The 27,368-nt window shown below is 32.5% G+C and overlaps 3 protein-coding genes across 4 annotated transcripts; all 3 read left to right on the top strand.

Moving 5' to 3' along the window:
* Positions 1 to 646: 646 nt before the first annotated feature.
* LOC104897527 (hypothetical protein) lies at positions 647 to 5,853 on the top strand. 2 transcript variants are annotated; one of them, XM_010684412.4, is made up of 4 exons: positions 651 to 1,516; positions 2,897 to 3,137; positions 4,935 to 5,052; positions 5,281 to 5,853. In XM_010684412.4, the coding sequence occupies exons 1-4, from the start codon at positions 927 to 929 to the stop codon at positions 5,370 to 5,372; spliced, it is 1,041 nt and encodes a 346-aa protein (XP_010682714.1). In that variant the 5' UTR covers positions 651 to 926; the 3' UTR covers positions 5,373 to 5,853. The 2 variants fall into 2 exon arrangements, with proteins under 2 accessions (XP_048502431.1, XP_010682714.1); XM_048646474.2 differs by lacking the exon at positions 5,281 to 5,853 and having other exon boundaries at positions 647 to 1,516; positions 4,910 to 5,048.
* A 1,266-nt stretch (positions 5,854 to 7,119) lies between these two features.
* LOC104897526 (glucose-6-phosphate 1-dehydrogenase, chloroplastic) lies at positions 7,120 to 12,105 on the top strand. Its single transcript, XM_010684411.4, has 10 exons — positions 7,120 to 7,579; positions 7,906 to 8,141; positions 8,282 to 8,376; positions 8,479 to 8,593; positions 9,800 to 10,005; positions 10,086 to 10,235; positions 10,332 to 10,452; positions 10,542 to 10,771; positions 10,869 to 11,069; positions 11,552 to 12,105. Exons 1-10 carry the CDS (start codon positions 7,366 to 7,368, stop codon positions 11,799 to 11,801), a joined length of 1,818 nt encoding a protein of 605 aa, XP_010682713.1. The 5' UTR covers positions 7,120 to 7,365; the 3' UTR covers positions 11,802 to 12,105.
* Positions 12,106 to 18,507: 6,402 nt separating this feature from the next.
* LOC104897525 (transcription factor TCP20) lies at positions 18,508 to 20,062 on the top strand. The gene is made up of 2 exons (XM_010684410.4): positions 18,508 to 19,629; positions 20,035 to 20,062. The coding sequence occupies exon 1, from the start codon at positions 18,750 to 18,752 to the stop codon at positions 19,626 to 19,628; it is 879 nt and encodes a 292-aa protein (XP_010682712.3). The 5' UTR covers positions 18,508 to 18,749; the 3' UTR covers position 19,629; positions 20,035 to 20,062.
* Positions 20,063 to 27,368: the final 7,306 nt, after the last annotated feature.

The following is a 27,368-nucleotide window of genomic DNA, read 5'->3' as shown; positions in this document are numbered from 1 at the left end:
AATAAAACCACCACACAAAGTATAATCCGAACAAAAAAACAACAAACATGAACAAAGAAAAATTTCAGAATTTTGAATTTCCAAACCTACAAGAACCAAAAACCCTCCAACTGACCCAAAAAAAAAACTGAATTTTGCTAAAAAAGACAAAAATAATAGAGTTTAGATGATTACCACAAAGATATAAGCAAGAAAAATCCGAAAATTTTGGAGATGAAGCTTCTTCTACTAAGCCCTTGTTTTCGCCTTTGAGAGAAAGATGAATGAGAGTTCTGAAAGAAACAGGGGAGTGGAGTGTAGTGGAGTGGAAGATAGAATGGCGCCAAGTACAGGTAAAAGATTTCTTTAGCGTTTTTTTTCTCTCTCAACTGACATAATTTTTTTTGGGAAAAACAACAAATGATAGCTTTTGGGGGGTTTTAATTGTCAACTGGCCCCACAAGTTAACCAAGGTTAACTTTTATGCTCATAATCCCGTTTTGGGTCCCAAACGGTGCAAAAAAAAAAAAACAGGTCCCAAACGGTGAAAAATTGCAAACATTGGGTCCTTCTTATTCGCTTAACTCTATTACATGCAGTTAAAAACCTCGAAACTCTCCCGAAGTTACACAAAATCCTCCAATAAAACACACCCACATGTCAAAAATATGTAATAAACAAAAAAAAAAAAAAAAATCTCCATCTCACAAATCACAATTTTCTCTCTCTCTCTCTCTTCTCACTCCATATAACTCCTCCCCAAATTCAACACTCGCGCGCCGTTTACGTTCACCACTCTCCATTTTCTCTCTCTTAAACTTCTCATCCTCTCTCATTCCTCCACGTGTCCTCCTCCTTTCCATCTAATCTATCCGTTAACCCTAAACTTTTCTCTCTCCTCTCTCTCTTTTCTCCCCCCCAAAAAAATAATTAAAAAAATAAAAAAAATGGGAAAAATACTCTGCGACAGCGCCACCGTAACGGATACATTACCACCACAATCTCCACCGTTGCTTAGTTGGAGGGACCCCCACCCACCACATTCTTTAAAAAGCACCGTTGATTTACCGGCAACTACGTCATGGGATGACGTCACTGGGTTAGAAGATCAACAGAAGAAGAATCTTTCAAGGTTACAAGCTAAAGGTGTTCTTTGGAAACACCCAGATGATAAAAAATTACTTCCACCTGTCGTTTTTAGATTGGTTCATGGCGGTGACGTGGACGCTGACGGCAACTGTCTTTTTTCGGCGGTTGAAAAAGCGACGGAAAATGAACAAGATGGTCAGTTTGAGTGTGGTGGTGGGCCCAGAGAGTTGAGGAGGAGAACGGTAAAAAGATTTGAAAATGATTTTGAATTGGGTCAAAATGATGAGAGAGAAAAAGTTGAAGTTGCTATTAAGAATTTGTATTCACCTGATCTTAGATTTGGTTGGGGAATTCATATTGTACAAGAGATTAAATTGTTGGCGAAGAAATCTGAACGTCAGATCTTTGATGATGCTATTCTTCAGCTAATTAATCTTGGCATGTTAAGGTATTTATTTTCATTTTTTTTAATGTTGATGTAAATCTGCTTAATTTGAAGTTGAAATTTATTTCTGGGTTGATAGTTTGTTCATGTAAATCTTGTATTTTCTGGGTTTTTTTTAAAGATTTTTTTGTTGAATGTTGATGTAAATCTACTTAATTTGAAGTTGAAATTAATTTCTGGGCTGATAGTTTGTTCATGTAAATCTTGTATTTTCTGGGTTTTTTTTAAGATTTTTTTTGTTGAATGTTGATGTAAATCTGCTTAATTTGAAGTTGAAATTAGTTTATGGGTTAATAGTTTGTTGATGTAAATCTTGTATTTTCTGGGTTTGTATTAATGTTTTGGTTTTTTTTTGAATGTTGATGTAAATCTCCCATTAATTTCTGGGTTAATAGTTTGTTAGATGTAAATCTTGTATTTTCTGGGTTATTTTTTTGGTTTTTTTTGTTGAATGTTGATGTAAAACTGCTTAGGTAGAATTTGAAATTAATTTCTGGGTCGATTTAAATCTGGATTTATATTCTTAAAATTTGCTTTGTTGAGGTAATTTTAGTTTCTTTTTGTTTTTGAGAGCTCGTTTTTTTTAATTGGGTTTTTGTTTAATGTAGATCTGTTTCATTTGGAAATTGCAAATTTTTCCTGATTTTCTTGAGCTGCTGAATCTTGCATGCAACGGTATTATTTTTCCAGATTTGTTTCTTTTTTTTCTACATTATTTTTTTTATTTTTATAATGTGGATCTGCTTACAGTTTATCTCAACTTTGTAAATTTTCCGAAAGATGTTCACATTTTGATCTTATTTTTCCCTTGAAAATTTTGACTTAAATTGTTGGTGAGGAAAATATATTGAATTATGAAGCTGAAATGACATGTCAGTCTAATTTCTAATCGGACATATTTCTAAAATTCTTGCAGGATTTTTTTACATTTTGTGTATGTCAGAATTCCTTTTTTTTTTTGGGTTGTGTCTGAAAATTTCTAAAATGTCATACACTTTTATATTTTGTAGCAAAATTGGAATCTTTGGTTGCAATTTTTTAGTTTATCTTGTGTAGTAGTCTTACTAGCTCTGCTAGTATGGGTTTAAAATACTCATACATTTGAATAATAATACTCTTTGTTGATTTTTACTGTGGTACAATGATTTGTATATGCTTCATTTAGCTTTCAACTTTGTTGGGTATTAAATTAGTTTTCTTTCATTATCAAAAGAAAAAAAAAGCTTGCAACTTTGTGTTTGATTCAAAACTTGTATATTCATCTCGGTAAATCTTGCTATTAGTTATGCTTTACATATTAGCTATGAGTAGCAGTCATTTTGGCTGGAACATGTTTGGTGCTTTTCTTTATGGGGTTGTGTTTGTGTTTTTCTGTGGTTGAAGAGAAAATGCAGCGGAGACTATTTACAAAGAGAGATGTATTGCGGTGGACGACGGCCCGAGTTGGGCTAAGTACATGTCTATATCTGGTTCACCTGATGATGAATATGATATCATCACATTGCAATATACAGAGGAGGGTTTGTTAACTGTAGATGAAAATAGAGAAGGTCGAGCAGCCGCTTTTGGGGATGATATCGCCATTGAGTGTCTTGCAGAAGTGTTTAAAAGAGAAATTTTTGTGGTAAGATTAATGGTTTTGCATTTGTTGTGCCTCGTATTTTTTTTCTGTTCAGTACACTTGCTTTTGTAGAGTCTCCAATGCACATTATTGACCATCGATATCCTTTAGTAGTACTCAGTGAAAATTCGATAAATTCAATATTTCGTCAATGTACATTAATTCAAATCTCACAATATCGAACATGACTATGTTTTCTGTGATATATACTGTTCTACTTAGTGTCAAAGTTTTGATTATTTGACCATTAGATTCTGTGAGTAAACAACCAAAAATATGGAGGGGTGTACCTGTTAGTGATCATTCATCTTGTTACTTGTTTAAATGGTTGGTTTTCATGTTACTTCTTGAATTCATGTGCCATTGTTCTTTCTTTTCTCTATGTTTGGATTTGGCTGATGGGTGATGGACCTACTCATCCCCTTTTCTCCATAGAAGAGTTTTTCTCTTTTCCCCTTTTCCCACTTCCACCAACCATGAAGTACGATTCTTTAATAAATGGTGGAGTAAAATTTGAATAATTGCCAATGGATATCAGGTTTCATGGGTTTTGACTGTGTAATTGAGTGTCTCGCTAATAAAATTTAACGATTATGCCGAAGGAGATATATGACTTTTTGGTACATGGATACTCTCAAACGATTTGCTCATGTCTAGATGAATGCCCCCTTGGATTCGAGTTAAGTTACCGAATGGAGCTAAATCGATAAATAAATGCGCAAGGGTATTGGGTTTTAGTGTTAACTGTGTAATAGAAGATTAGTCCTTTTAGTGATGCTTGAACAGTATTACTTTAATTATTATGCTAAAGGAGGGAATAGGTAGAAGCATTAGCCTTTGTACTTTGGAGAAGTTCTGCTTATCTTTTGAAAAACAATGTTTTTATTGCTGTCAATTACAAAGTCCTCTCATCATGTTTTGTGCTTTTACAACCTGTAGTGGGATCAACATAGACATTATAAAACACCCTTTTTGTAGCTGGATTCCCACCTCATACGTAATATTGGGGAGAAAGTTGTGTCTTATATCCAAGTTCCAATTAATAAACTTCATCGTTTAGGGATTGCTTTTACACCTAGTAGAGATGTTCAATTCTGAGGTTGGTTGTATAATTGTCTGTGAACTTTATCTTTAGGTATTGCATTTTACGCCTTGTCCTCCAAGTCCACGGGCTTGATTTTGGATTAGTCTAAAACTGTGTTTGATTGGGAGGAAAACAGTTTTTAAGAGAACTTGTTAATCCATTTTCCTCCGTCTGGCACTCTGGCTCCTTGGTTGAAATGAGTTCTTATAGGTGGAGTTTATTTTCCTTAGCAAAAAAGAATGTCATCATCACTTCCCTCCTCTTCTCCGCTCCACTTCCAATTTGCCGTCTCTCTTACTTTCTTGCAAAGTGCTAACAAAGGATAATAGTTTGAAACCGATTCCACCAATTGCTTCCCAAAGGAAGTAATATTCAGCTCAAAATGTTCTCTTTTGAACTAAAAAGAACCTAAACAGCTCTTACATTTGGTTCAAACTTCAAATCATCATCGCTCTTCATGAAAAGTGAGCTCTCCAGATATCACATACTAGCATCATAGAACTTCAATTCAACATCAATACTGTGGCTGATATAGTCTTCTAGTGAATTGCAAATTGTCTGGCAACGACTGAACCTAATTGCTCAGGACTCGTATGAACTTGACTGTGCTTTAGTTCATAACCGTCTCCAGCAATTTATGTTCATTTTGCCTCTATCTTCTCACATCAATTGCCTGCTTGCTCATCCAAAGCTTGCATTCTACTTTGTTGTTGTAGGTGCAAGCACATGGATCGGATGCTATGGTTGATGAAGACAATTGTGTTTTCTTCCTCCCTCACCGCCCAAGGGGTGAAATTACTGGACCTCCGCTCTTCCTCTTCATGAAAGGGACAGGTAATGGATCTTTTACTCAGTGTCGCTATATTACATTATTTATGTTGAAATGGCTAAATGAAGAATATCTTCTCCTCTGAACATAGACGAGGAATTACGACGTGAGATCTACACTAGGTGCATTTAGCAAATTGCCCTCTCGTTTGCATGTTCAGTGGAGAATAGTTCTCCAAATAGCCTTACTTTTGTTTTTTCCGGAAACTCTTCTTACACATTTGTTCAATACAGGTTGGTGTGGTGCCGGAGCTGATCATTATGAGCCATTGATTGCCCATCCTTCTGCTCCCGTCTCTCAAGAGAAGGTTGCTTTTGTACTGTGAGGAGTAATATTACTTTAGATTATGCAGTTTTGTGGTAGAGGTTTGGATACTAGGAGAAGCAGAACCAACTCTAGATTTTTTTTTCCCAGAATGATTAGCAGTAGATTTAGTAGAGTTCATATTCTTTCGATAGACTGTAGAGCGGGATTTTTGTTTACTATCCGATTCTTTTGCGTTCAAGACATGGAAGATTCAGTCGCTTCTGGGGCTGATTATGCACTGTGTTTGAGCTCTCTACACTTGAGCAAACCCCGTCCCCTAGGGAAATGTAATTGATTTAGGAGGGTGGTTGTTCTTTGTGTCTTGTTGAGTTTGCTGTTGTTTTATTTTGCTATGTTGTTTCTGAGGTAGAAGAACTCTTGTATTTTTGTCTCTGGAATATGATATACACAATCCTTGTGTAACGGAGCACAAACTCCTATTCTCTAAGAGAAAAGACAGCTTTGTTTCAAATAAGAGATGTGAAATCTCCTATTTTATATTTGGGGCGACTGAAGTGTACTGTGTATTGTTGAAAGGAGAAACTTTTAGTAAAATCAGGATGAGATTAGTCAAGATCAGCTTTTTTCTTGTAATGATAATGTTCAACGCTCGTGTAACTTAAAATTTCTTTTTACTGATAATCAATTTCCTCTTGTAAAAAAATTTCAAATAGAAATAACAAAAGAAAATGAAAGGAGTAACATTTAGGCCTTCCTGTTAAAAGAAACAAAGAAATGTGTTCAATTTAAATTTTAGGTCGTACTCTTAAAAAAGGGAATATCCTAAATCTATACTGTACTTAGTAATAGGAGTAAAGATTCCTAATCATTGGATGCCACTCACCAGTCACCAAGCTTTTTTGGTGTAAGCGATTAGGGATTTACCTTGTAATCTAAGGTCACATAATCCCCCTTCTTACCAACTAAAATAAAGAGTTTTCTTTCTTTTTTTAATCTTTTGCAAAATAATTGTCATATTACTTTAAAGTTTAAACGTAATTTTAATTTAGACAAACGAGTCCAATTATTGGAGTCATATCATGAATGTGGGGGTGTTTGATACACTAGTAGGTAGTTTGCTTGAATTTTGGTCAAATTTATTGGAAAGTCGAATATTGTTTTTCTTAGGTCTTTTGTTATGTAATGTTAAATTTAAACCATATGCACATTACGTGTGATCTCTTAAAATATCTATCTTTAAATTATCGTTTGAATAACAAGGTATAACAAGGTAACGGCCTCATATCTAAATTCCATCCACAACGGTATCTTTATCGTTCCTTATACTCTAAATCGGCAAAATTTCCCTAATCTATTTTGGTCCATTGGCTAGTAAGTTAAAAACTGTCTTCCCTTAATTCTCAAAAGGAAAATTGATACTAGGTTCCAACTATGGACACTGTCTTTTATAAGTCTCAAAGTTGATTATTTTATATAGGACCTAAGTATGGGTTGTTCTGAATTTCATAGGCCCATATATGAAAATCACAACAATCCATATTTAGGTGCTATGTAAAACAGACAAACATAAGTAAGTTGAACTTTATTAGTCCATCTACAAGAGGCGGATAGCTATTCAAAAGTTAAAGTTTATCAGAATTACAACCATCCATACTTAAGTACTATAGAGAATTATCAACAATTAGCCGTTGGGATAAATGACCGATAGTTGAGACCTCGAGTATCAATTTTTTTTTTCTAAAAACCTCCAAAGAGATGATTAACAGTTAACACATGGATTAGAGTTTAGAGAAAGACCTAATTACCGTCATTTTCTCTCTTTGTCACATGATACATTGAACCATCCTTAGGCAAGTAAGCAACCCTTGGAGGATCTCAAAGGGTCTCACACTCTAACCCCTCGATGATTCCCAAGTTGTCATCAAACCCTTTCATATCCTTCAATTAACAATTTGCCAAAAACCTTAAATTAAGCCTCTCACACCAAATTACTCACCCCAATTTATTTTGCAATCAATCAAAATATTACTTCTATTGGAAAGAAAGAGTAAATGGCAACTCTTTCTTCACCTCATTGCGCTTCTTCTTCTTCTTCTTTCTACTCATCATCATCATCATATTCTTATTCTTCATCAGAATCTCGACATGGGTCTTTTGGAATGGTTAAAATTTCTTCGATTTCAAAAAAACCTGCCCAGAAAAAATTGGTTTCTACACAACAAAATCGAAAAAACCCAAATTCAAATGCTGTTCGTATGCAAGATGGTTAGTTCATTTTCTTCTCCTTTTTTAATCTAATTTGAATTTGGACTAATTATTAATTGTTTGCTAATTGGGTTTATGAGATTTGTGGTAAAGATTTGAGCTTTGATTATGTAATTTATATGTCACCCACCAAAATCTAGGAAAAGTTTGCAACTTATGGATTTTAAAGATTTCTCTTTTTTTGGGTTTGTTTGTTGGGATAAGAATAGCTTGGATTATGATTTTATGTTATATAATTTAATTTCAAAAAAATGTGAATTATATGTTGTTTATGTTAATTGTTAGTGCATTAGCTGAAATGGGGATTTTGGGTTTTTTTTTTTTAGGTGCAGTTGCTACAAAAATAACTCCTGTTGAAGGTGAAATTACATCAATAAAGACATTGAAAGATGGGATATTATCAGCCACATCTTTACAGGAAAACAATGATTTGTCTGGGTTTGATGTGAAGAAAGATGAGTCAACTGTCAGTATCACTGTTGTTGGGGCCTCTGGTGACCTTGCCAAGAAGAAGATATTTCCTGCACTTTTTGCTCTTTATTATGAAGATTGTTTGCCTAAGGTTTGCATTATATTTATTGGACTTCAAATAATACTATGTAGTTTGTAGTATTGTTTTACCTTCCAAACAACCTCTTAAAAAGTTTTAAATACCTTCTCTGTAATGTAAATGTTTATGTGATGATTTATTTGGTTATGAAGCACTTCACTATATATGGATATGCAAGGAGTAAGATGACTGATGACGAACTTAGAAACATGGTCAGTAAGACTCTTACTTGCAGGATTGACAAGAGGTACCATTCTCTCTAGTAGTACGTTTCAATTATGTGAAATGGGGGTTGTATTGCTCGTGTTAAATGTGTGTTGTGCTTATGAATTGAAACTCGTATTGTTAGGGAAAACTGCGGTGAAAAAATGGAGGAGTTTCTTAAGAGATGTTTCTATCAAGCTGGACAGTATGATTCTAGGGAAAACTTTGCAGAGCTAGACAACAAACTCAGGCAACATGAGGTATCATCTATACCATTATGCCACTTCTCTTACCATTGCAGAGTTTTTTTGAAGGGTTTTGGACCCAGTCGTAAGCAGGACTCTCAATTAGTTTGCTTACCTCTGTAGCTGATTGAAACTGGGTAGTTTATCCCCTTATTGATGACTTAGTTTCTGAGACATTTTAAACTTGGTTAACACTCCGCAAAATAATTGCATTAATATTGGTGCTCCCCAAGTAGCTCTCCAAGGAGAGAGAAAATGGAGAGCGAACTCTATCCCAATATTGGTGCTCTCCAGTCGCTCTCCATGGAGAGAACTTGGAGAAATGCTCACCCCCAAGAGCATTGAGAGAGCATGTTCTTGGCATAATATGATGACACATGTCATTGAAAATATTAAAAAATAGGAATTAAAGATAGTAATAAATTGGAGAGCATATTGGAGAGTGATACCATTGTTAGCAACTTTTGAAGGGGTGATCTTGAGGAGAGAGAAAGTTAAAAATGAGTTGGAGAGTTATCTTGGAGAGCTATATTGATGTTTTTGTAAAGCAGTGTATCTTCTGGACTTGATGCTGTTTATTTAAGCTTGTAATCTATACTCCCTCCTCTTTTTACCATTCCCGCTTCCTTTCTCCGCATTTACTTTTTGTTTCACACTTTTATCTTTTCTGTCACAAACACATGCTATGTGATTCCAAGGACACCACCACTGTCTTGCATTCCTTGGTAACTTCCAAAAACGAAGTGAGAATGAAAAAAAACATACAGTGGGAGTATAAGATATGGACATAAAATATGTAGACATATTATAATGAATGTGTAATGCTATATCTGCTCAGTCATGTTAGCTATGTTGGCTGACTTGGTTCTTGACTTCTACAGTCTGAATTGCCAAGAGCAACCAAGCACTGGGGGGAGTTTCTTATTGTTTTCCTGTTTCTTGCAGTCAAATCATTTGATTTCTATGGTTATAATACCATTGGTCTATATTATGGGACCTATTGTGTTATGAATTGTAGTCTACAGAAAATTGATATACTGATAATAATGTCCTGGATTTTCCATGTAAAATGTATATCAAAGTAAGAACAGTAAAATTTCTTCGGGTAAAAACTTCATGTCTAGTGGCTGCAAGAACAGTAGCTTACTATTATATTCTGAGTTTCTAACATGATCATATTTTTGGCCTATAATTTTGACTATATTGCTATCATTGTTGTAGTCTGGAAGGATCGCTAATCGCCTATTCTATTTGTCGATTCCACCAAACATCTTCATAGATGCAGTGAGATGTGCAAGTTTATCAGCATCCTCTGCAAATGGTTGGACCCGGGTCATTGTAGAGAAACCTTTTGGTCGGGACTCAGACTCTTCTGCTGCTTTGACTAGAGGGCTTAAGCAATACTTGAAGGAAGATCAGATTTTCAGGTGATTTTCTATACTGATTTTTTAATACTGCACTTATACTGAAACACAGGTGAATTGTCTGACAATCATTCTATGTACAGGATAGATCACTACCTCGGGAAGGAACTTGTTGAAAACTTGTCCGTTCTTCGCTTTTCCAACCTTATCTTTGAACCCTTGTGGTCGAGGCAGTATATAAGAAGTGTTCAGTTAATATTCTCTGAGGATTTTGGGACTGAAGGACGTGGCGGGTATGCATCTGTTATCAAGTAGTATGATTTATACTTTGAAATTGTTTTTTCCCCCTATCATGAACTTATTCTTCTTTCTTTTGGTGTTAAAATTAGGTATTTTGATCATTACGGTATAATTAGAGATATAATGCAGAACCATTTGCTACAAATCTTGGCTCTCTTTGCCATGGAAACTCCTGTTAGCTTGGATGCAGAAGATATCAGAAATGAGAAGGTTTTGCTCGAACCCTCCAGTTAGTAGCCAGTGACTATCCATTTTGCTCATGGCTCCTAACTAGTTTTTATATATTTGGTGTCTTCCAGGTTAAAGTTCTTCGGTCTATGAGGCCCTTGCAACTTGATGATGTGGTAATAGGACAATACAAGAGTCACACAAGAGGGGGTGTTACTTACCCTGGCTATACGGAGGACAAGACTGTACCCAAAGACAGCTTAACCCCAACATTTGCTGCAGCTGCCTTGTTTATAGACAATGCGAGATGGGATGGTGTGCCTTTTCTTATGAAAGCTGGAAAAGCACTGCATAATAGGAGGTACTAATTTAGATTTGGATATGCTACGTCGGTTATCAAGTTTTCAGTTGTGCAGTGACCACATATAGATAATTCACAAGTGGTGTTCTTTTTTCAGGGCTGAGATAAGGGTTCAATTCAGGCACGTACCTGGGAATTTATACAGCAGAAATTTAGCTACACATCTTGATCAGTCGACGAATGAGCTTGTTATCCGAGTGCAGCCTGACGAGGCTATTTATTTGAAGATCAATAACAAAGTTCCTGGTTTGGGCATGAGATTGGACCGTAGCACTCTCAATCTTCATTATGCAGCAAGGTAAATTTATAGTGTCAAGTGCAAGTTTTTTTCTGAAAGTATTTAGCATTGAGGATATTTTAGTTTACATCATGTGCACGTCTTGCAATTTTCATTATGTTGGTTTTGATATCGTGTACACAAAATATCTAACTCAGATTCTATCGACACCCCAATCATCTTGATCCACGGGCTACTAGATAAAAACTTGCAATAGAGAGAAAGGAAAGAGAAAGTTATGCTCGAAATTGGTAGAATTTAAACTAGAACTAGCAAAGAAGTCGATTTAAAATATGTGCATATATATTTGTAATGTGAAAAGACAAGCAAAAGTCTTAAAATCAGGAAAGTGTTTCATAAATGCCATGTCCTGCACCCATATCTGAATCTTGAACCTTGACGTTCTCGACACTTGGATATGTTCCCGTATCCAGAACTCAAGACGTCGTACGGCAGCTGAAACTTACAAGTTACAACCAATCATTTTGACCTTTATAATGTAGGTATGCAAAGGAGATTCCAGATGCCTATGAGAGGCTTCTACTTGATGCAATAGAAGGAGAAAGGAGGCTGTTTATCCGCAGTGATGAACTTGATGCTGCTTGGTCACTCTTCACACCGCTTTTAGAAGACTTAGAACAGAAAAAAGTTAATCCCGAGTACTATCCCTATGGAAGTAGGGGTCCGGTTGGGGCGCACTATCTTGCTGCCAGATATAACGTTCGATGGGGTGATCTTGGCTCAGAGCAATAAGTCTTCAATTCCTCATATATCCATATTGCTGTATTGAAGAGTTGCATCATCACCGCATGAGGTAAAACATTTGCTTGACCATATAGGATAGTGTAATAGAAGAACGGATGCTGCTACGAAATGGAGCTCCAATCAATCTTTGGTTTTTCTTTCTTTTGGTCCATGTTGGATGATTTTTATTGTGCAATAATTGGTAGACTAGGAAGTGGGTCAATTCTTTGTTGTACAAAGCCTTTAAGAATCCGGTTTTATTGTACTCTTGTTGTTTATTTTATGTTGCATAATTATTTGATATATGAAGACATGTGACGAGTGTCTAATGAATGGAAATACAAAAAGGCTAAATGGAGAACTTGTTCCGCACCAAACAGAGAGATGGAATTGGTGTGAGACTACCAAGTGAAGTTACAAAAATACGCCTCCTCACATGTTAGGTGGAGAACAACTCTCTAATAGCGTGACTCGTATATTTTGCCCCTTAATCCCAGGTCTTAGCAAAGAGCTAATCATGATATTCCCTTCCTCATAGATAAGCAATATGTGTGTCAAGAATATCAAATAAATGTCCTTGAGATTGGTCTCCTTTAAGATCGATTTATGAATTTATCATTCTCAGCAGAGAACATCTCTATTCTTATTTCCTTGGGCATCATATTTATATGCACCATTTTGCTAACAAGCATTATCTTCTTTGATAATTATGTTTAGTATGTTGGGTTGGGCCATTTTATCAGTTATTTGGTAGACATGAGACTTTGAGAGTTGGCTTTGCAGAAACATTTATAATGCTTGTTTCTAGTGAAGTTGTCAACTTGTCATTAGAGCTAAAGTTCATATTGTTGGAAAGTTAAAAAAAGAGTGCTCAACTGCTCATATGAATATATATGATGGAAAACAAAATCTCTCTTACTCTAACATCATGTTTGGTTAGTGGTACCAAATTGTGGTAATGGTAATGTTTTTTGGTGTAAGTTGTTGAAGACCTGTGCTTTCCTTCATAAATTTCCATTACCACCTAATACCATCTTTCCAAGCGGCAATGAATGGTAATGAAATTTTAGTAAAAACATATATGTTTTGAGATAAAGTGCATTGCCATGAAAGTTTAAATGAGAATGCCTTCATAAATTTGCACTAGAAACCATTACCCTTACCACCATTTAGTACCGCTAATGAAACAGGCCGTAAGTACAATCTTAATCCTACATCAGAGTATAATGTGCATTATATTCCTTGTTTTTATGGAGAAAATTAAGTACAAGATACACTAGCCACCATTTTGTAGACCTTATTTATTTTTATTTTTTTGATCCATATGAGCCACGAATGTAGTACAAAGAAGGAGAGGGGGATCCAAACATGTGATCTATAATTCATAGTACCTCAATTTTAACCACTAGGCCAAGATATCCTTGGTATTTTATAGACCTTATATTTCCTCAGTATTTTTTTTTTAATTGCAACGTTTCCCTTATTTGGAAGTTTCATATTAATTTTGATATTCCCTTTGTTTCCTAAAGATCTTTCCTCTTTCTGTTTAAGTGTGTTTTCAAAAGATCTTCCCTCTTTTACTTTATTTCTTATTTGGAATTTTTTTCGCTTTTTACCCTCTCATGTCCCTATCATATGGTCCACCATTATATTATTAATTCAATTTTACTCTCTTTTTTTTCTCCTACTTTAACCTTTTTTTATTTGTTTATTTATCTTAACCCCTTTCTCTTTCCTACTTTACCCACCCCACACCCTATAATAATGGATCCTCCTTGGTATTTGTAACAGTAACAAGGAAGATATTTAGGAAACGGAGGAAGTATATCCTTATTTGGTAATATCTTCTCTTTATCTTTCTCCTATCATACGAATCCTAGTGTTTATCTATTTCTATCTTTCTCCTTCATAGGTATTTTATTTTTTTGAGGGGGCCTTCATATGGATTTTTTTAGTGCTTGTTTGGTTGAATGTAGGAAGCGCAAAATTTCTTGGAATATTATCTTCCCATGTAAGGTAGTGTTTAGGAACATGGATTTCATTTGAAATTATGGAATTCAAATGTGAAATTCTAAATGATGGATTTGCAAATGACAAGGTACTAGGAGGAATTTCAGAATTCTAGTTATTAACCCCATTTTGTCATATGTTGGAATTGAGTCAAATCCAATTCAGATTATATATCTTTCCCAAACAGATGAATTGGTTCAATTCAGAATTTGCAAATGAATTCCACATTCCCAAACATACCATTGTATTTCCTAGGAATTGCGAGATGTTGTTGGGTGATTCAAAGAAATGAAAATTTTCATGGGAATTTCCACTTACCTAGGTCCCCCTAGGTAAGTAACTTCCTCCATTTTGTGGGAGGCGAAACTTTTTAGGAATTTCTACTTTCCATGAATTTGTCAATCAAACAACACTAAATAATTTCAATTCCTACATTTCTAACTTCCTATGTTAAATAATGTTAACCAAATAACAAAATGTGCCAATAACATATATTTCCTCCGTTCTGTTTTAAATGAAACATTGGATGAAATGACACTATTCACTGATCAATTTTAACTCCAATTTATCGCTATTATATAAAGAAAAACATAGTCAAGTGGGATCTTGTTAGATTCGTCTCGATGCATACTATCAAATTATAACTTTTTATATTTTTTACGTTTACACAACTAAAGATATTAATGACTAAAGAAGCGCGTTGGGTTGCGTGAAAAAGCAAACGTTTCATTTAAAACGGAACGGAGGAAGTATTGTAATTATTATAGAACGGAAGAAATATTTTTGGATGACAACCCACCTTCCCAATCCCGAGTTTTCACTTCCTGCCTCCTATTAGTTCTTAGAACCGTCACAACACCTTATCCTCTGCATACCCACCACCACAAACCTACAATCCCATTATTCCTATATTACCTCGATGGCTCTTACTCTTGTTTTTAGTGAAAATTTTAGCTGATTTGACTACCATCACTTTGTTGAACCTCAATAATATTTGTTTGTCATGACTGTCAACCAACCATAACTACATAAAAACCTAAGAAATACTCTCCCCGTCCCAAAATATAGTTCCCATTTTCATTTTAGGTGTCCCAAAATATAGTTCCCATTTTCATATTTAATTTCACATTTTTCCGTAATTTGTCTAGAAAAATCGTGTCCCATCATTTATTTGTTTCTTGAATTTTGTTTTTTCCTTTGTTTATTCAACCAAAATGTTATAATTAATGCTCTTTCACCAATTATCTCCATTCTCTCTCCTAAAATCATCTTTTCCCATACAACATTTATTTAAATAAACAAAAAATCTTTACTATCCCAACTTGCATAAATTATCGTGAAAAAAGGGAAATGAGAACTATATTTTGGGACGGAGGGAGTATATTATAGTAGGAATTAGGGCATGTTCTCTCCAGTTTATTTTCAGTTTAGTTTAGTTTAGTTCAGCTTCAATCAGTTCAGTTCAGCTTCATTTTTTTATAAAAATTTTGTTAAATATTATTATTATGTTGGTATAATTTATTTTACTAATTACTTTTATTATTATTATTATTATTATTATTATTATTATTGTTGTTGTTGTTGTTGTTGTTGTTGTTTTTTCTATATATTATTTTGTTTATTATAGCTTTACTCATTATTATTACTATTATTATTAGGAGGAACATGATTTAGGTCAAAGTACAAATAAACCCACGTTTTTAGCCCATAAACCAATCAAATTGCGTCAAGACGGCTTATGATGTAATTTTCGCGGTCCAACCCAATCATTATTTTTATTACTAAATATTATTATATGATTAAATCTAATTATTAAATTAATAATATTAATTTACTTCTTAGATATTATTGTTATTATATATCATCATCAAGTATTAATATATTAATACAAATAGTATAAAATAATAATTATTAATTATTATTATCATTAATTATTATTATTAATTTGTGATTAGTAATATTATCTATTTATAACTATCATTTAAAAATATCCAAAATACTATTAATATTATTTATTATTATTACTTATCATTATCATTATAATTATTATTTAATATTTATATTATAATTGTTTAAATATTATTTATATATTTATTACATTCAATTTAATTCAGTTCAGTTCAGTTCAGCTTCAATCAGTTCAGTTCAGTTGTTTTATGCCGAAGAGAACCGGCCCTAGGAGTATACTAAAGCAAAAACTAAAAATTATATATGTCAATCTTATTAAAAAATTTCCACCAAAATATTCTGTGAAAGATTCAAGGGAATAATAGATTCTATTTTTTTAAAAAATATATATCTTTTGAACAGTAAATCTTAGAAATTCTTCTTAAATTATTTTTTTATTAATGAACTTTGTTCAAATTTTATTTTTATACATATATTACTATTATATATGAGAACTCTCGAGAACTTTAGTGTCCATCCTTTTTGACAACTATACTCCCAACTAGAAAAGAAAACTAAAACACTTACCACTCTATTAGTTTTAAAATTAAAAAAAATAAAATAATCTAGTAAACTACAAAACAATTACCACTCATCATTCGACTTCGCATGCATAGCACGTATGAGACTAGTAATTTATATGTCAAGGGAAGTTTCGCCCAAAAACTAGTAAAGTAATATTGCCTTATATTTGAAGTCATGTTTACATATAATTATCCATTACGTGAAATGAATAACTAGTTATAAGATATACTTAATGTTAATTAGTGTGATTTTATGAAGGAGAACTCATTATAAAATAAAGATTCATGTAATTTACGAATAAAATATTTTAATATCGGAAGAAAAAAATGAAAAGAATATTATACTTTAATTGAAAAAGTAGGTCCTTATTCTCGTGTATCTTATTACTTTTATCATTTTTTCTTTTGGTGACCCTAGGTCCCAATTCAAGGTTAACAAAAGATGACATATTTATTTTTCCATCGAAATTAAATGAAAAAAAAGGAAGAAAAGAGATGATGTTTGGTTCTAATGATAGCTAGAAAAGAGTGATTATGGAAGCTTTGAACTGAAGTGAAAATAAAAGTTTAACATATGATAGTTTGATATGTCATTTGTAAGCTTTCAGTAGGTCCTCCATTTGTCTCAACTGAAGGAAACAATCTTATCAAAGCAAAGGCAAAGATAGAAAACATAAAAAGAGTCACCTCCACTCACTCAAGACCAATAAGTAGAATTTGCTTCTTTAGAAATTAACTTTAGATCTGACAGAAAAAAGAAAAAATGAGAACAATGAATGAAACCCTAGAAGATCAACATGGTATTCAGCTTTCAGCATAAGAGTATGTACCTATAGATTTCATTATGGTCCACATTTTAGCAGTTCTTTTCAAGAATTTTGTGCAAGTATGTATATCTCTAATTTTTCAATCATTCATTAATTGAGCAGAATTTTCAGACCAAATTTAGATAGATAGCTTCCTTATCTTTGAAAGGTCAAACATAAATTTTGTCACTTATCATCAATAAGTATTGATTTTAGACTCATCAACTGCATGAATCTCAACATTAATTGATTGACACTCTCAAATCTCATCCATTCCTAATAACAAGGCAAAAGTAAAAAGAATTCGGGAAGCTACTAATTAATTTGATGTATGACAAACAAAGAACGTCGATATTTTATCCCAATGAAATTAGGCCGGTTTTATGAGTTAAATTTCATTTTCGGTGACCACTGACATAAATCCTCTTCCATCGTTCGTCAAAAAGCTATATGCTATCGTAAACCTAATGTCTTCATATCCTTTTTAATACGGTCCTCAATTCAAATCCTTTTCCACCTTCCCCAACTCTCCAGTATCCTTCTTGCTAATGCCTTATCTAATTAACATTTCACATGCCAAAACTACATAATCAAATTGCTTATCTTATGATTGTGGGACTTTAATCTAACCTCTAATCTTTGGATATGCTTTGTTAGCTAGGCAATGTTTACGTTTTGGAAATCTTGACATATTCTTAGGGAGTGCACATAATTACTCTTTCTAAAAGAAACACAAGAACTTGTATATAAGGGTGGGTTTATTGTATACAATAAGATTTACTAGTATAAACTAACAAAAAAAAAACAAAAAAAAAGGACATCCTCAAAATATTTTCTTTTTTGTGACTTGGAGTATCAATTTTGTAGTGAAAGACTATAAGGTATCTCCAAAGCGTTTTCGGTATCTTAAAGTACTCCAATACATCATATTAAGGGTATGTTCTCCCCAACTTAGTTTAAGTACAGTTCAGTTCAATTCAGTTTTTTTATGTCGAAAATAACATGCCCTAAGACTTTGTTCTTGGAGAAGTAATTCATTCAATTGTTATTTCATTTTTGGTTATATCCATTTACACGTTCATGCTAATAAATTAGACAACATTATTTCATTTTTAAGTACTTCTATATAAGAAACAACATTATAACTTAAATAATTAAGATTCACTTGAATTGAGTTACTTTTTTCTTTTTCAAAAATCAAATATTCACAATTTAAACCTCGTTTTACCATCAATTAAAAGTGCAAATTTCCAAATTGTCATAATAATAATAATGATGTGGTATTTCCTTCATTCCAATTTCTTTATTCTTTTTTTTTTCTTGCCATAAACTCCAAAACTGATGTCAACTTATTGTTACACAAATCTGTCCCTTTGTAATTAAATCACTAGCAAGTTTGTTACATGAGTAAGTAAGTACACATTTCATGGAGGTTAAAACTGTAGCTTCACAAGAAGGTCACTTCAAATTTCAAAACCAAAGACAGAAAGCAACATTTCATTGGTTTGAAGTTTGAACACACTGAAAAAAATTTAACTACAAAACTGCCATCTTGACAAATACCCACCTCCTATTTCTTTCAATTTCATAACCCCCAACAACAAATCTTCCCTAAAACCCTCAAAAAAAAAAATTCTCTCTCCTCAAAAACCCTCTTTTATTTTCTACCTATGCAGCCATCAACACAAGGAAAAATGCCCACTTTTCTAAACCAAAATCAACAAATAAACCCTTATTTAGACCTAAAAGAATCTCAAAACATAATCCCAAATTCAAACCAAATAATTACTACTACTACTACTAGTAATTTAGATGATAATAATAATAATTGTATCATCAAAAAACAAAACCCACCAAAAAGAAAATCAAACAAAGATAGACACAAAAAAGTTGATGGTAGAGGAAGAAGAATTAGGATGCCTGCACTTTGTGCTGCAAGAATCTTCCAATTAACAAGAGAATTAGGTCATAAATCAGATGGAGAAACTATTCAATGGCTTTTACAACAATCAGAACAAGCAATTATTGCTACAACTGGTAGTGGAACTATGCCAGCATCTTTTTTATCATCTTCAGTGTCCTCTGTTTCAGAACAGAGTACCACTATTTCTAGTGGAATTTCTGGAATTTCAGGTGGTTTTAGTTTGATAAATGCAAATTTAGGAAGAACCCATTTTCAATCAGGATCATGGCCATATGGGTCTAGCTCTGTTCATGATTCCGGGTTTTCGATTCGAGATAATTTGGATTCTAGGAACAAATTGGGAGTTCAAGGATTAGGAATGTCAAATTTGAATATGGGTTTGGTTAATTTTGGACAACAACAACAACAACAACAACAACAAGGAAGAGATAGTTTGGAACTTGGATTATCACAAGATAATGTTGGTTTTGGTGTTTTCAATTATGGAACAATTAACCAAATGTATCAACAACTTAGGCAGAATAATAATAACAATAATAATAGAGAAGAGGTTGATTTTGGCAATGATCAACAGCAGAAATTTCTTGATGATGGTATTGGTGGTGCTTCTCAAACTTCAAGATAAAGTAAGATATTAATGTGTTTATTTGTTGCAAAGATGAAGTTTTTTTTTTTTTTTTGGTTTTGTTATTTTTTCTTGATAAAATTTGGAGTGGTGTGAGTTTATTGATCCAGGTTAATATGAAAACAAGATTTTGATCAATGGAAGAACTTTTTTTTTTTTTTTGAACTTTTGAAGTAATTCTTTTTCCCCCTTTTTTTGGGTTAAAGGTTTTTAAATTTGTTATTTGAGGGTTTTATTAGTGGGTGAGAAAAATGAGGTAGAAGTTTGAAGCTTTGATTTTCTTCCTATTTTTTGAATTTTGTTTATTTTGATGTATTGGATTTGGTAAGTGCTATATATTTAAGTAAGATGTGTGTAATATAGTAAGTGTACTTATTTATGTTGCAAATATGCATTTGAAATGCAGAAGATAAATGGAAATTCTCTTGGTTTGAGCTTTTGGGGAAATGCTTAACTTGGGGTACGTGTACTACTGTAATCCTCAAATTAATGGGTTACTAAGCACAAATACTAAGAAATTTCCAGTAATTTGATACATAATTCAAGTGTGACTTATATAAATCTGCTTATATTATGTTAGGATGGTATTTTATAGGACAATCTAGGGAAGATGATCCAACACTTGGTGAGTGATCTTGATACTTGATAGTATGCCAATGTTACTAACTAATTTGATTTTTTAAAAAAACTCATCGTTTTTTTTTATATATGCAGTCTTAGGATGCATATAAGTATTAAGCACATTCTCTGTAATAGTACTTACTCCCTCCGTCCCTTAATAGAGTGCCCATTTCTTTTTTGGACACTATTCAAAGGTAAAGAAAGCCCTCAAAAAATATTTCTAATATATAAAAAAACATAGTCATGTGGGGTCTTGTTTGATTCGTCTCATTACGTACATTAAGAAAATCAAACTTTTTATAATTTTTACTAATATGAAATTAAAGATATTAACGATACAAAACGTGCATTGGCAAACGTGCATTGGAGAAATGGGCACTCTATTAAGGGACGAAGGGAGTAATTTAGAAATTTATAACGTAATCATATATCAATATATGTAATTAATACTTTATTGATTACATAAACTTCGATTTTCTTAAGATATGAATCCCTTCATTCAAAGTGTCTAGTGAGAGTTAAACTCCAAACTTGAGACTAGAAGGTGCAATTTTTTTCACTAAGTCAAATTTCGCTTGGTGTTCAAGTAGACATTTGGTGAATCTTAATTATATGTTGTATTTAACTAATACTCCTTCCTTTATATAAAAAAAGATGGAGAAACGAAGTACAAAAATTTTTCTTCCTTTTCTTTAACTAATTATTTTTTTAAAAAAAATTATATATCAGTAGTTGGATACATAGTTAAGACCTAAAATTTGGTTTTTCTTATTGTTAACAATATGAAATTCAGCACTTTTTGCTAGTGAGATCGTATTACTTTCATGCACAGGGATACTAAAATTGCAACACTCCCTACATGATGTAATAAAAGTAATTTGCAAGCTAATCATAAGAAACCCAAATTTTAGGTCTTAGTTGTAAAGTAATGAAGCATCAACTTTATGTCTTATTTTCTCTTTCTTCTTTTATATGAGTATATATCATTTATAATTTATTCATAAATTTAAAAACGATAGTTATATGTGTAACCAAGTAGTACACTTAGAATTACAACAAGTAATGAGTTAATAATATTAATGAATGTATATATTATTTATAATTTATTCATAAATTTAAAAACAATAGTTATTTGTGAATAAAACCAAGTAGTACACTTAGAATTACAACAAGTAATGACTTAGTGCTCGTTTGGTTGAATGTAGGAAGTGTAAATTTCTTGGAATATTTTCTTCCCATATAATTGTATTTTCTAGGAATCGCTAGATGTTGTTTGGTGATTCAAGGGAAATGAAAATTTCCATGGGAATTTCCATTTACCTAGGTCCCCCTAGGTAAGTAACTTCCTCCATTTTGTGGGAAGTGGAACTTCCTAGAAATTTCTACTTCCCATAAATTTGTTAACCAAACAATTCCATTTCCTAGGATTTCTAACTTCCTATGTTAAATAATATTATCAAACAACCCCTTAATAACATTAATGGATGTATCAGGCAAGATGAGGAATATTTTTTTTAAAAAAAAAACGGGAAGAAGAGAAATATATGGTGGTTTTGTAAGAGACCGCCTACTTTTAATTAAAATTAGGCACGACCCAAACCCAATATTAAGAAGAGAAGGAATGACTAATATAGTGTTGGGTTTTAGAGTGAAATGAAATGGATTTCTTAGAAAAATTCAGTCTTGATTTCATCTAATTTTATATTAAAATTAGACCGTCTATTTTAATAATTTGTGGAGAAATATCTTACATTGTACTTGATTATGATTCGAATTTGATTCATCAAAACTTAATTTAGTTAATTAAATATATTAGAACCTATAATTATTCTATATTTTACGGGAAAATAACACAAATAATTTACTGAAGAAATAAATCTAATTTGAAATACATTAAGGTAGTGTTTGGAAACTTTGAATTCATTTCAATTCTTTGATTTCAATTTTGGAAATTGAAATCCCAACATTCAATTTCAATTCATCTGTTTGGCAAAGCTAAGAATTTGAAATTCATGATTCTAATTACCATGTTTCTAAAATCCATGTGATTTCATTTCCAAATTGGGGATTTTTTTAATAAAAAAAAATCAACTAATAAACTTCTCCCTACTGTTAAGGATTCTCTCTTCTTTCTCTCTCCTCTTTCTTTTCCCATATTTCTGAAGCTTTTTGCAAAATCCATGGCCGCAATGGAGAGAACAACATGAAACTTTCATCGTCGAGTTGTTGACACTTCGAAACCGAAAACTGTACAACACTAAAAAAACAATACCGAGGTTATCGAAATTGGAGATCTAGAGAGAAACACAAAGCTTGAATAAGCAGATCCATGGCTGAAAATAAGGTAAAATTTTAAATTAAAAAAAAAATAGCAGAGAGAAAGTAAGAATTTGGTGATAGATGAGAAAAGAGAAAAGCTTGTGAGTGAGAAAGCTTGAGGAGAGAGAAAGCTCGCGAGTGAGAAAGCTTGAGGAGAGAAAAAGCTTGCGAGTCGCCATGTGAGAAAACTTGAGGAGAGAGAAAGCCCAACACAGAAGAGAGAGAAAGCTCAGTGTAGGAAAGCACGTTTTTTTGGATTTCAAATTACAAGTTTTGATATTGGATTTCAAATTCTCAAATATGGGCTTATGTTTTAAGTAGGTTGTAATTGGGCTAATTCCAAATCCAAATATTTTTGGGTTATCCAAACATGTTATTTCGTTTACCAAAAAAAAAAAATGTTATTTGGTCAAATCCAGCATTTTAAATGAAATGCTTAAATCCAAACAGGCCATAGTAAGTTAGAACAAAGCTAAAAGCACCATCCTCAAGGCTCTTTGAAATTAATAATAATCAATTAATTATTGATGTTCTGTTCCATTTTCTTGGAGCACGAAAGTATTAACATTGTACAATTGATGTGACAAGTATATCATGTGAAAGTGAAGTGTTAACCACTTTTCCTTGACTAGTCTTACATGCACGCAATGCGTGCGATAACGTGTGATAACAAATGAAGTAGAAAAAAAATTTAATTGGGTAGAATAATTGTCTTTACATTTTATTTTATCAAAAAACAGATATTTTAAATGTCCTACTTTCCTCCCTTTTTCATTCAAATGAAACAGTTAGTTATCCTCTATTTTTTTTTTCTTTTTTTCCTTTTTCTATTTTTTGGTGTCCCCCATGTGTTGCCTTATAGAATAGAGATAAGGGAAGAATTTATCCAAAATTCCAAATGTATCTCTCAATTGTTTGGGCCAACTCTACAAATTTTGATAATCCCAAATCCCAATAATCTGAAAGTCTAACAGCAAATGGTAAACAGCATGCAAACACACGAATCTAACGAGCCCACCAAGAAATTATTGATCATTGTAGGCTCAATATCTACGGTGTCACTTGGACTTGGCCCAAAATCTGTTGAATTAAAGGATAAATTGCACTATTTTAATGCCCTAGCCCCAGGCAGGCAGGCCCGAAATCTTCATTTGGTACAAATCTATCCAAAACTTACTAAATGAACAAACTATATTGATGATACTTCAATTTATGTATATGACCAGCAAGTGATAGTTTAGTAGTGCTATGATGGCAATAGGATGGGTCTGAATCGGGTTCATCTGGATCCAAACTCAAACCCGTTTATTTTTACAGACTCAGCCCCGTTCCAGATCTGTTGGGTCTAGATTTTCAGACCTAAATCAATTGGGTCTAACAGGTCCACAGGTCCTAAATGAGTTCTTCTAGTTTTAAGTTTTCATCACATTTTTGAATATATGTAATTAGTAATAATTTTCACCCTAATATATATAGTTCCTACATCCATGCTGAAAGCATTATCTAAACAAAATTTTAAAACTTAACTCATAAAATTTTGAAATGTTACAACTTATAAAGTTACAAGTTTTAATTAGATGGAACTAACGAGTTCACAAAATCACATCTCATAAAACCTTAAAAAAAATTCAATTCATGTATATATTTGTTGAAATCAGTCAAATAATGTCTACTTTCATCTTATAGGTAACTTAAATTTTATAATAATGATGTAAACAACACTCAACTCTTTAGTTATAGGTTAAAATTAGAATAATTGGTTTATGGCTTGAGAAAACTAGTTATTGTTCTATGCATGATGTGTTAATATCAAGGACAATGTACAAAAACATAAATGTTGGTACACATAGTGCAGAAAGGTCATCATCTGTTAACTAATCATGTTTCTCAACCAAGACAACTAACTTATGGGAAATAGTTTCCACTTTCCAGTAGTACTCTCAACATGATTCACATGCAAGGAAAATAATTGTTGTATCTCACAAAGCACACAAAAGGCTGAGCATGTACTAAGGTGGTGTTTGCATTTGGGAAGTTATTCTTTTCTTGTCTTTGAAGTTTGAAATTCCTATGTATTCTTACTTCCTTGAAATTAAGAAATATTGTTTGGTTGAGCGAAGGAAGTTGAATTTTCATGAAAGTTCCGCTTTCGCTTACTTAGAGGGACTAGGAAAGCAACTTCCCCCAATTTGTGGGAAGTACAACTTCCTAAGTTTATGTTAACCAAACAACCTCTTCAATTCTAACTTTCTAGAAAATTAAACTTTCCATGAACTAGATAGTCAACCAAACAACCTCTAAATATACAGACGCTAGTGTTAAATTAAAAACGATATCTAATTCAATCAATTACTTGGGACATATATGAAGGTAAAACCCTAATTGATATAGATAAATCGAGTACCTAGTACAGACAAAACTACACGCACACAATTCATGCATTCTGAAGAATTAGAGTTTATTTACTACATGAATACATATTCTAATATGCTACACAACTATAGGAGTCGATGAATTAGTTTGCAGAAAGAGCAAAGGTGAAGCCCTGATTGATAGAGTATGATCATCAAGTACTACAGATGACACCATTATACCATTCAGTTATTGGCCTCAAAATTTTATTTAATTTGAAACCCCAAAAGTGATAGCTAACTGCTCTTATCTAAGGAAAGAGGTTATAGCTATAGCTCGGTGAAGTACCATCTCGGAACCTCAAATTACAAGGGCTTGTCCAGGATTTGGATCCTCATCTAAATAGTATGTTAGGGAATTTCTCTTGTGCTGCTATAAGGGCTAGTGGATGTAACATTAGACCTGTTGTTTTATGGGATTTAAAACATAGTACCTAGCCTCCAAGTTAGTATGTCTTTCAGATATAATTAATAACCTGGCAAAGATTGGCCCTTGGGACAATCATGTTATAGATCAAGTAATGAAACATAGTTATAGATCAAGTAATGGATAAATTGTGTATAATTGTCTAAACAAAGAATATAGAACATATGGATACAGTTTAAAGGATACTTTAATTTAATACAATTAAGGCGAAATTTTGTGTGACAAAAAGCTCAAGGAAACAGTAAAAGTTTTAAAAAATATACATATGAAAAATTATTGTTCAGAAAAGTTAATTTAAAAATCTTAAAAGGTTGAAAAGTCATATTGCATTTGTCCCACTATCTTTGCTCCATTTATATCTTCTTAGTATGTCCCAAATATATGCTTCCTTCTATGATTGGTAAAAATTTACTCTATGGTTGAGCCCACACTCACTAGACACTTGTATGTTAATGCAAATGGAGCTAGTAAAATGGAATTAAGCAAATACAAAAACAATTTACAATTAAAGTTAATAGATATATAAACAAACAGTGGTATGATTGTATCAAAACTTAAACGTATAAATCATAATACTTCCTTCTTGTACGTGTGGGATGAACCAAATTCTCATTGAATTGGATTTTTCCATTAGAAGGGGATCGTACATGTTCTGCATCATCCCTTGTAGATACTTCTCTGTATGAGAAGACACCGACTAGTTTTATTATGCGGCAACTCATGATGTTCATATCGATCTAATTTTTTTTTTTTATTCATTACAATATTTTTTCTAACTTTAATCATGTATTTTTGACTATCTTACATACCAATATTTGTCGGCTAAACTTTAACACATCTACTAACTAGTAAAATATCTTAGATCACTTTCGAGAATATGAATTAATAATAAGATAAATGTAACATCTTACTTACTAATAATTGTTTATATTAAGTCAATTTTTTCATTCAATTTTACAGTTACTACTATTATACTAAGTAATTAAATAGTGCAAAACCCAAAATTGAACTTTTATTCAGACTCCCCAACTATCATGTAAATGTATCATTATATTCTTGGCTGCTTTAAAACTCTCTCCCCACCACCATCTAAAATTACTAACCACCAATCGCTACCACTGACGATTACCACCGACGACAACAATGTGTTACGAATTAAACGGACAGTAAGAGCTCTAGTTGATTCGAGAGTGGAGGCATTGGTGAAAAGAATCAAGCTTTTGAATTGAGAATCCTGCTTGATTTGGAAAGATAATGGATGACAGTGATGAAAAAAAAGAAGACAAATGATATACAGTGCCCATAATATCGATGGTAAAGCCAGAAGATCCAGGTAGATTTTCTTCAATATAATTTATGGGGGTGAGAAAACAACAAAAGTAAAAGACTTTTTATGTAATTTTTTTTTGTTTCTTGGAACTTTGATCAGTTGTTGGCTTTTACTTTGCCAAAACTCTACTATTACATGCATGTACGCCATGTACGAGCATAAAGTAAAGATGAGTTGAATTAAACGTGATAACTCATTTTAGAAAGTTAGAGTAAATTAAATGGACAAAATTGTTACTGCTACTAATAATTCTCAACTGGCCTACCTATCAAGACTTTTTCTTGAAAGTACAAGAGGTTGTATATCAAATTAGAAGATATTAATTGGGATTAGTGTACTTGCTACAATGCTCATATCTCTTTAACTTGTCTTGTTTATATTTAATTAAATGGTGTTAATTATAATTATGTGTTTCTTACTCAAATTGTTCTCAAGAAAAATTATGTGTGGTCTACCCAACTGTGAGAGATTATTACTTAATAGTGAAATCATGTGTAATTATGGGAGGTTAGATGAACCATTAAGAGAAAATATGGAATTATCTGTCAAAAAAAAAAAAAGAAAATATGGAATTATTCTTGCTTTTAAGCAAATTATTTATTTTTAGAAAATAGCTAATGACAAATAGATTA

This window comes from Beta vulgaris, chromosome 6 (genome assembly GCF_026745355.1).
Source record: "Beta vulgaris subsp. vulgaris cultivar EL10 chromosome 6, EL10.2, whole genome shotgun sequence".
In the NCBI taxonomy this organism is placed as follows: Eukaryota; Viridiplantae; Streptophyta; class Magnoliopsida; order Caryophyllales; family Amaranthaceae; genus Beta; species Beta vulgaris.
The sequence above is the reverse complement of the archived record's forward strand: the minus strand, read 5'-3'. Positions and strand labels throughout refer to the sequence as shown.